Source organism: Belonocnema kinseyi, chromosome 5, assembly GCF_010883055.1.
Source record: "Belonocnema kinseyi isolate 2016_QV_RU_SX_M_011 chromosome 5, B_treatae_v1, whole genome shotgun sequence".
NCBI lineage: Eukaryota > Metazoa > Arthropoda > Insecta > Hymenoptera > Cynipidae > Belonocnema > Belonocnema kinseyi.
In genome coordinates, this window is record NC_046661.1 from 52,107,559 (window position 1) to 52,118,819 (window position 11,261).

The 11,261-nt window shown below is 30.2% G+C and overlaps 1 protein-coding gene across 3 annotated transcripts in view; it reads right to left on the reverse strand.

The window, feature by feature from the left end:
* Nucleotides 1-3,727, reverse strand: part of LOC117173240 (carboxypeptidase D-like) — a 43,086-nt gene extending 39,359 nt beyond the window's left edge. For all 3 annotated transcript variants that reach the window (XM_033361703.1, XM_033361702.1, XM_033361701.1), the window contains exons 1-2: nt 3,545-3,727; nt 263-986 (exon numbers count right to left, since the gene is read on the reverse strand). In XM_033361703.1, coding sequence (XP_033217594.1) covers nt 263-709 — 447 coding nt within the window. In that variant the 5' untranslated portion in view covers nt 710-986; nt 3,545-3,727. The remainder of the gene's footprint in view (nt 1-262; nt 987-3,544) is intronic.
* Nucleotides 3,728-11,261: the final 7,534 nt, after the last annotated feature.

Consider the following 11,261-nt stretch of genomic DNA (forward strand, 5'->3'; position numbering starts at 1 on the left):
CAACAAGAACTGGCGAAACTGGAGAGGATGGCGGCTGTCTACCAATCTCTGAGCGTTCCGCTTTTTATTTATCTTCGCGTAGGTTGACCACGTCTTAAAAACACTTAATAAGATTTTTTTCCACACAACCTCAAGTGAATTATACAATTTTTTGTAATACACACTATAGCGACAGTTTTTCGCCATAATAATAAATAGAATTACAGTTTAGGTGTATTTTAATTCAATTTCATGGATTAGAATTGATTTTCAAGTTGCTCACCTCCGATTTTTCGAAGCCATCTGGATTCATGGAGGGCATCAGAAAAATGTCTGTCCTATTGACGAGTTTTGAGACTCTTCGATCCTTCCCATAATTGTGCAAAAGATACTGAGCTAGATAAATGAGAAGTTCTCTCCCAACGGATTCATCGCCATGCATATTCGCGACATATTTGACCATCGGCTCGCCAAGGTCACGATGCCTCACATTTTTCGAGATCTCCAGAACGAGGAGGTCCCTGCCCTCAACGGATTTGCCGATCGAGTGGACTTTTGCGAGGTCCGGATATGTTTTGACAAGGTTGTTTAGAAGATTCCTTAGTTCCTCATAATGTGTATACTTCGGCAGGATGAAGTCTTCGTTTAGGAGGTCTGGCGACCTTAGTGAGTAGGCGAAAACGGCGTCGGCAATAAAACCGACGAGGAGAAAACTTACGAGCGAAAACATTTTTGCGAGAATTCAGCGCGACTTAGGTTATGAAAATTTACTACTTTCAATGACACATAGTTGAAATCACTTTACACTTTTATGTTGTTAATGCTGAAGAAACTCCAGCAACCTCCAGCTGTTACCGGAGCTTCGGGAAAGAAGAATGACTTCCCTTTTCGTTGCTTTGACTTCAACTGCTGACTGCTACCGATAGGATGACAATGGCTTCCGAACAGTGCTTCCTGGCATCTTTTTGTATTGCGCGTGCGTTGCGTCAGAAACCGGTTACTGAATTCTGGAATTTTGGGTTAGTTACCGTTGGCGCGCTTATTTGAAATGTTTAAATGCACAAATCAATAGTTATTTTCAAAATGTAAAAAAACACTCTGTTGGAGTAGAGGGGGGAAATAAAATAGTAGTATACCTTTGAAGGGTAAAAGTAGTTTAAATTATAAATTTAAATGGATATAAATTATAATTTAGAATAGTAATATGATTGCGATTAGAAAGGGAAGAAATTGGAGTAGCAATTTTTTGTAGTGATTGTTTTGAAAATAAGCTTTTTTAATGAAGAATATAAAGAAAACTTGCTCTTCTGCGTCAACGAAGCTATGTTTGATACTTTCCAGGCAATGGAACAAATATTCAAATCATTACACCCGGTTGTACAAAATTGCTCTTTCGTCTAAGAATTTGTATTAAATCTAAATCAAAGAAAAAAGACAATAAAAACAAACATGCTAGCAAAAGCATGGTTATGCATATAACTTACCAAAAAGAAATGAGGTTTTTAAAGTTCTAAACTTGAAAGAAAAACGAACTATCTTCTTTTTTTTAACTCCAATTTGTCTTCCACTATTACTTTTATAGTGTAATGTATAAATCTGAAATGTAATTTCAGATAAACGATTGCCTGCAGCATGAATTCTCTGTGATATTTATTGCATAATAAAAAATATTTTAATTGAAATATAATTCTAAACAAATCAACAGCAAAAACTTTTCTACTTTATTCATGTAATTTACATTTTAGTTGTATCATAAATACTCTCTTACGTTTTACCTATTGTTTTGAAATAAAGACTTATTTTTAAAAAAAGTTTTTAGGACTAAAAAAACATTACTCACACCTATTGTAAAAAAGGGGTTTTAACCTCATAAAATTACTTTTTTTATTTCTGATTTCTCAACTCTGTTTTGAAAAATATTAATTTAATGTGATCATTTTGGCCTTCTCTATGATTTAATTACATTTTCAATTTCTTTACTTTACTTCACAAACAATACAATTAGAAATTTTTCCCCATGTTTTGTCTCATTTTAATTTTTTTTTTTTTTTTGTAAAAATTGAAAATCTGTAGTATAAGATTTGATTTAGCCAATTCATTAACTAAAATTGTAAAAATTTATGTCAATAAAAAAATTATTTTTTACATTTTGATAATTTTCAATGAACAAATCTAAATAATTATTATTGTTATTCTACTTACTATCTATTAGATGTTACAGCCTTTATCAAACAGTCTTAAGGGCATGTGATACTTACAGTTTACCCGGCTTTTTATCCACAAAAATGAAAATTTTTGAAAACTGAATTCGGAGATGCTATAAAATATCATAACGGGCGTCCCAAGACTCTTTTTTGACGAATAATAACAAGAAAAATTTATTGAGCTAAATTAAAATTTTTTGCATGTGCATTATTTTGAGGTTACGTCGTTTTTCATCTCTGCCTATCCGATAATCTGGAAATTATTTATGAAATAAACTTTTTTGATTGGCTGCAAGCAAGGTTAGTTCCGGGAGATTAGTTACTACGTTTATTTGTAAGTCCAAAGTTTTCGGCCAAAAATATTGTGTAGTTTGGAAGCAACGCTCGGGTGAATTGTAACACACATAACCTCGAAATACACACGCACATTGTTAGCAATATCAAAAAAATGTTGATAAAAAAAACACGAAAAAAAGTGTGCGGGGACGTCCGTTAGCATGTTCGCTATCATTTCCAAGATTTTGATGGCAAAATATTTCTTATCCTTGGAAAAAAGCCGGGGAAATCTAACACTAAAAAAATCGATACTATTTCCTAAGCGTTATGCAAATTAATCACATTTTGCTAAATTAAAACTTATTTTAATTAACCTACAAAAAAATGTGTGGCGACGTCCATTAGCATGTTCGCTATCATTTCCCAAATTTTTAAGACCAAATATGTATTATTCTAGAAAAAAAGCGGGGGGAACCTAAAACTGGTAAAATCGACAATTTTCTAAGTATCGCATGCCCTTAAATAATAGTATTTTTTAATAGTTGACTGCCTGAACATTAAATTTGACCTGATAGTTGCGCCAATTTCAAAACATCCGATTCCGCTTTCGCGGCACCAATCAGAAGCGGAGTAAGTGGTGACACAACTCTCCCTTGAGGAACTCTAGAAGAAATGAATACCTAAATACCATAGACATAGAAAAGACGGGACCAGGCATGCCATCCTAACTTTGGTAAGCGGGGTTGAATCTACGGGAGGGGGGAAAATTCTATGAGCGGGGAGAGCCGCCATCTTACGATGTGCCATTTGATTATGCGCACGAGCATTTTTGCCGACAAACTGTGCATGAAAATATAAACATGTTGGCGCTGCCATGTTTGTCGCGGGACATCAAAAGGTGGCGGACCTCCCCCCTCATTGCATCAGCCCCGCAATGGCATGCCTAATCCCTTGTTTCCTATGTCCATGCTAAATACAGGAAAGTCGTACTTATCATTGGTGTTATGTGCCTAAATGCTAAAATACTTTTGGAATTATTTACATGTGTCCCAAAAGGCAAAATGTATGAGACACTCAAAACTTACCAACGGTCGATGAAAAGACGGTTTTGAGGTTTGAAAAATTCACTCTGAAGATTTTGCCGAGAACGAAAGAGGTTTCACGGTTGTGGGATATACGATTGCTGTCTACTTTTTCGCAATAAATCGAGTAACTGATAAAAAATTAGAGTAAAGTGGTTAAGCAAACTACATGGACGTAGCACTAAGGCGACCCACTGTTTGGCGCTGATCGGTCAACGGTACTTGATCGTACTAGAGTTAAGTCGCGGTAATATTCTCCGTAATTTTAGCAGCAAAATCACCGTCATTACCGGTAAACGTTCTCGGTAAGAAGCTTTGCATTAAAAGGCAAAATTTGAAAGGATTGTATACAAGAATATATCTCTTTACCGTGAAATGTTCGCTTTGTTCAAATATGATCAATTACAAAAATATGAAGTCACGGTAAAAATTTAAAAAAATTATTTTTCACCAGAAACTTCTGTATGGAAACTAATCCTGATATCGTAAAATGACAAATTCTTTGTTTTAAAAAGTTTTTTATCTCATTATTTTTCGAAAAACAGTAAATAAAAGTATCGAAATTTGCGAAATTAAAAGCGATTAAAATTTTTTGGGTTCTTTGTGGTATCCAGAAAAATATTTTCGGTGTTAAGTACAGAAAGGGATTCAATTTAAGAGATAACTTCAACTGCTGTGAAATTCAAAACAGGAGGAGAAAAACGGGATCCAGAAGTATTCAATATTTCTCACGTTCGCACTGGATGAATGCAATTTTTAAATACTTTTTAATGCAAGCCTTCTTACCGGGTATCTTTCGTTACCGCTCACGTTGCGACGCCATCTGTATGTTAGAATGTGAATAAATAGGAATTTCAAAATTCGTCGTATTTGTTGAACAGTTTCATGGAGAATAGATACCTTAATGTTAATCGCTGATTTATAAATATGTAACATGTGCTTTTAAAGCCAAAGAAAATGTTCCTATAGAAATAATATAAGATTAAAATATATTACTGCAAAGTAAATTTTTCAAGCAAAGATTTAATACTTAAAAAAGAACGCTACTCGTTAATATATATTTGTATAAAGAATTGAAACTAACTTTAGAAATTACTCTCTTATTTGACGATAAAATTTGTATATTCGTTCATTGTCTTTCATATCCTTTGTAGTCTTTTATTGCTAATACTTTAATAAAAAAGTAATATAATAAATTTTTTTGCAAACAATAGTAATGAATTTTTATTAATATTATATACGTGGTTAGAATGTTTTCCTGAAAGCAACCTCTTATCTTACCCTTATCTATCATTACAGAAAATTACGTATTTGCCTATATCTTTCTAAAATATTTGCAAAAATATAATTTGTCACTTATCATTAATGATAAATATAATAATAATAATACTTTTTATAATCTTCATGATGGTGTGAAACTGCAAAATGCCTATAACGATTCAGCAGATCAGGTTAGACACCCTTCGAAACGTTATGTTCAAGAAATGTTTTTCATAGACTGTTTATGTTACCAACACACACACACGCACGTGTTTGCTATAGACGCTAAGAAACGCTTTAAAACGTGAACGTTTTCCCACAAGTTATTTAATGTGATAAGCAGAGAGCGGACCAGCGTAATCTGAAGTTGTGAACCGAGCTTAGCTTAGGCTTCCTCGATGCAGAGAACCGTTGCATGAGGGGAGTGGTGGGAGAGCTCGGTGCGCAAATTTGGACTACGCTCGTCCACTCTCTGGTGATAAGTGTATACGAATATTATATTAAATAAACGCAAAAACAATAAGCGATTCAAATTTGGTCTTAAAATGTAAAAAAATGTCGTTACCATTCGTTACCGGAGACTTTCCTCTAGTGAAATGAGATCCAGAAGAAAGTAAGGTAAGGAACTCGTTTTTCTACGGAACGACGCACGTTAACTCACGCAAATAAAAAAGTTGTATGATGTGAAATATAAATAGCTATCATAATAAACTCTTGGGAAAGTATTTTATTAATGCTTGACCTATAGTATATTATTATCTGTTACTATTTATTTAATCAATCATAATTATGATTTGAGCGGAAGCCTATTTGTAAACTGAGTAAAATTTCGTTTACTATCATAATTTTTACAAGAACTATTTTTGGACAAATGTGTGGGTTAAAAATCATATAGTCAAATTTAAATATTTAATATATTATGTCATATGTAATTTTATTTATAATTTATGTTTTGATAACAATGCCTTAGTATAATTTCAAAATAAATAATCTATATCATGTAAATGTATTTATATAATTCGATATCAAGTTATCGGTTTTGAATTTGGCGGAGAACCAAACCAAAGATATTATAAACGTATATGCGGTACGGGGCGTCGGAGTGGGGAATTATATATATAGAACATCACATTTTCTGTCCTATCGAGGTGCTGCCCTCATCGTACTACGAAGTCGAATTCTTGTTTTCTCATTCTTCGTAAAATATGATGGTAAAGCAGTAGAAACTTTTTTGAGGTTAGAAAAGTTTGACATGTATGTATCGCTGAATTTTTTCAGATCTGAAGCTTGATTCAGGTTTTCGGTGCAGTCTTCTTTTATTTATAAAAAAATGTTCTCGAAAAATCATATTTTTAATTTGAAAATAAGTATTATAGAAAGACATTTCAAGATAAACAAGTGCTGAAAGCATTTTTCTTTGACAATTTTTTTTTAAATTGAAATAATCAAATATTTATACCAAAGAAACAACTTTTTAAATGTTTTAAGTATTTAAACATTATTGCTTAAATTTAAAATAATAATGAAAACAAAATATATTTCTGGATAAGATATTTTGGTTGAAAGTGTATATATTTTTTTTTTTAAATCAAAAAAGTTCTTCTGAAAAATCGAAATGTTAATTAAAAAACACGTGTTTTTATGTATTAATTTGTCGGTAAAATTTTTTGTATAATTTTAATTTTAAATTCAAAGAATAATTTTTAACACTTTAAATATTAAACAAAAATTTATTTGATAACAGTATTTTATTATCGTAGTTTTAATAAATAATTAATATTGATTAAGAAACAATTTTATTTGGGGAATCGTATTATTTAGGGATTTTCAAATTCGTTAATATTATAAATTGTTCAAGAATTTTATTAGTTTTGGAATTGTTTTTTTTTGGACAGAGAGTTTTACCGAGTCGGGAATTTTATTTTTCGGGATATTTCAGCCGTCCCCATAGAATTACAGAAAATTTGCTCTAATTATAATTTCTGCGCTCGATCTTGTTGATTTTTTCCTACAGTATTATTAAAAAGAAATGTGTACGGAAATTTTTTATATCATAAAGTTAAAGATAATCTCAATTAAAAATTTTAAAATTCGCTGGACATCCAATTTTTATTATTGGGTCTTGGCAATTTTTTTCTAATCCATTTCAGTGACTGGTAAACAGGGATGATTTTCTCTTAGAAAATAAGTGATTAAAATTTGAAAAAATTGGGTAGGCTTTTTTTGACATCTAGGTATGTAAAAAAAGTAAACTGCCAAAAATGTAAGAACTATTTATACTCTTTTCAGATACCAATACAATTTACACAATACTAATTGTAAAATTTGCAAGTTTTTAGGCCTTCAGTTTAGGAACTTGAATTTTAACGTTAAAATTGCTTCATTTTCAGAATACAGCCTTATTGTTTGAATTTTCAGAATTTTTCGAAATTTTTCGAAACTGTTAAAAGGCGAAAAAACTTGAATTTAAAATTTAAAAATGCGAAAATACACCATTTTCCATGTTCATTTGCAATCCAGCGAGTCACTTTCTTTCGCTTCTTTTGAACGTCGATCCTTTGCTTTCAGTTTTCTTTTTAAACTATACCTTGAATTCAACGCATTTCAAAATAAATTTTTGCAGCTGCATTTAGATTGAATTATACAAAGGTTTTTTGTTTTATATATAAATTAATTAAAACATTTTATTGGGTTTTCACGCCTGTAATTTATAACTCTAAAATGGAATAATTGTAGCTAAAACATGAAAAAGTATAGACTAATTTCATATTTAAAGAGATTATATCACATATATTGAACTATTAAAACCTTTGACCTTTTTTGAAGGTTTTTAAAACTCTTTTAAAAACTTTTTTTTAACAATTTTTGTTGTGATTTCTTAATAAAAGAATAAGTACTATTTAGTCTCCAGAACAGCAATTTCAAAAATATTTAAAGCCTTAATAATTTAGACATTTTAAATTTGTAGTCTTCAGAATATATTGAATAATTTCAAATTTAAAGCTATTTAAATATTTCATCTGAATTTTTGAATGGAAAGTGTTCGATAATTTTTAATTGAAACCTCTCAAATTATTTAGTTACAAATTAAAATCATACAACTTCAAGATTTATTTACTTTTTGATAATTTGCCCCCCTCCCACAAATTACTTTTTTTTGTAAGAGGTCATTTTTGTTAAAAAAGCTTGTTCCTGAATAAATTAACTCTTATTGTTTCCGATTTCGTTCTGTCACTCAGGGTAATTTTCTGTGAAAAATATAAATTTACAAAGAATATTTGTCCTACAATAGAATGGATTTCTGATTTATATCCTCATCAATGTTTTCAGGTTCTTTTTTTCAGAATTATCACACCAGGTGCGATCGAAAAATCGTTGGATTATCAACATTAACCCCTAAATATTTGACTTAAAAAAAGAAAGTCTACCACATATTTTAAGTGACCAAAAATTAAAGAAATGTACAACTTCAAGTCGGGTGGTTACTGACTGGGAAAACCGGGAACTACAGCTCAGATTTTTGAACACCAAGAAGTACCTTAGAGTTTAGAGGAAAACCCGGAATTTTCCAGATTAATTTTTTACTTTTGTTGATTTTATCTACATTTTCCTAAAAAGTCAATTAGAAACAGTTAAATTCATTCAAAAATACGAATTTTCAACGAAATACTTAAATTCTCAACTAAGAAAAAGTAATTTGAAATACAAACAGTTGAATATTCAGTTAAAAAAATTAATGAAAGAAAAGAAGATTTTTCAACAAAAGAAATGAATTTTGAACTAATTGTAAGATTACGAATCTTTTACAAATAAAATGAATTTTAAAGAAATTAGTTTAACTTTCAACCAACAAGTTGAATTTTCAACAAAATACTTGAATTCTCAACTAAAACAAATTAGTTTTCAACCAAACAGTTCAATTGTTAACCAAATATTTAAAGTTTCATTTAAAAAATTGAGTTTTAACCCAGAATATAAATTTTCAGCAAAAGAGATGAATTATGAAGAAAGTAGTTTAACTTTCAACCAAAGAATGGAATTTTCAATCAAAGAATATCAATTTTTTACAAAAAACGCAATAGTTGATATTTCAGCCAAAGAAGATTTTAAATTATAATTTAATAAAAAATTAATTTTGATCCAAAATAAGATTTTTTAATAAAATAGTTCAATCTTTAACAAACGATGAATTTTCAACTAAGATTAAGAATCTTCAACCGAAACAATGAATTTTGAAGAAAGTAGTTTAAATTTCAACCAAAAAATATTTCTTTGTGGAAATATTTTTTTGGTTAAAATTAATTTTTTAAACTGGAAATTTAACTATTTGGCAGAAAATTAAACTGTTAAGTTGAAAATTAATTTTTTTTAGTTAAGGATTCTAGTATTTTGTTGAAAATTCGTATACTTCATATAAATTTAACTGTTTCTTCATAATTTATTTTTTATTAAAGGTTCATAATCTTTGTTGAAAATTTATATTCTGGGTTAAAACTCAATTTTCTAACTGAAAATTTAAATATTTGGTTAAAAATCGAATTGTTTGGTTGACAAATAATTTGTTTTAATTGAGAATTTAAGTATTTCATTGAAAATTCAACCTTTTAGGTAGAAAATTCAACTCTGTTGAAAGTTGGACTACTTTCTTTAAAATTCAGTTTGTTGGTTAAAGATTCATAATCTTACTTTTAGTTAAAAATTTATTTATTTTAGTAAAAAAAAATTTTTTAATTGAATATTTAACTGTTTGTTTAAAAATTAATTTTTCTAAGTTGAGAATTCAAGAATATCGTTGAAAATTCGTATTTTTTGAATGAATTTAACTGTTTCTAATTTAAAACGAAATCTTTTTTTTGTTTGTAATATCCGGGTTTTCCTTTAAACTCAAGGGTACTTCTTGGTGTTCAAAAATCTGGGCTATAGTGCCCGGTTTTCCCAGTCAGTGACCACCCGACTTGAAGTTGTACATTTATTTAATTTTTTGTCACTTAAAATATGTGGTTGACTTTCTTTTTTTAAGGGCATGTGATACTTACAGTTTCCTCGGCTTTTTTTCCACAAAAATGAAAATTTTTAAAAACTGAATTCGGAGATGCTATAAAATATCGTAACGGACGTCCCCGGACTCTTTTTTGAGGGATAATAACAAAAAAATTTATTGTGCTAAATAAAAATTTTATGCATATGTATTATTTTGAGGTTACGTCGTTATTCATCTCTGCCTTTCCGATAATCTGGAAATTATTTATGAAATGAACTTTTTTGATTGCCTGCAAAAAGGGTTAGTTCCGGGAGATTAGTTACTATGTTTATTTGCAAGTCCAAAGTTTTCGGCCAAACATATTGTGTAGTTTGGAAGTCACGCACAGGAGAATTGTAACATACATAACCTCCAAATGTACATACGTTGTTAGCAATATCAAAAATTTTTTTGAAAAAAAAAAACACAAATAAAGTGTGTGGGGACGTCCGTTAGCATGTTCGCTATCATTTCCCAAATTTTTAAGACAAAATATTGATTATTCTAGAAAAAAGCCGTCGGAACCTAAAACTGGTAAAATCGATACTAATTTCAGATTTTGCTAAATTAAAACTTTTTTGAATTAAACCAAAAAACAGTGTGTGGGGACGTCCATTAGCATGGTCGCTATCATGTCCCAAATTTTTAAGACAAAATATTGATTATTTAAGAAAAAAAGCCGTCGGAACCTAAAACTGGTAAAATCAACCATTTTCTAAGTATCACATGCCCTTAAGTCAAATATTTAGGGGTTAATGTTGATAATCCAACGATTTTTCGATCGCACCTTGTGTGACAATTCTGAAAAAAGAACCTGAAAACAATTATGAGGAGAGTGGAGCTGAAAGGTAAACACAGAAACATAACCTACAATTTCTTGAGGTATTTGCAGATTTGCTTAATCTGGCATTAAATTGATCCAGCTATGGATAATAATTATAGCACAAATATACAAAATGTACAAAATGTACAAACGGATTTTAAGGTGAAACACTGAACAGTTAAAAACACACGAAATTGACTCATTTATCTGTCAGATTGTATGTCACAAAATTGCTTGCTTCGAGATCGAACATTAACATACCAACAATCTCAATTCTAAATCTGCCTGAGTTAAAGCCGATATCAGGTTGTGTACGTGCGATACACCTACGATGGCCACGCGACCCACACATGTTAAGGTGAAACGGTAACTTCCTCCAAATAGTTTCAGCAAAACCACTCCCAAAATAATGCATTAATTCAAATTTTGTTTTTTGCACTGTTAAAAGTATATCGAAATCTATGGCGGGCTTCTCTTCAAAATTAACTTTTTTCATTTTTAAAAATTTTGATTAGCAAAATCTGAGATTATCGCATTCCGAAAATTTTGGATGTTAAAAATGGGAGAAGCCCGCCATGCGGAAAGTACTAATGAACATAATATCAATAAAAAAAGAT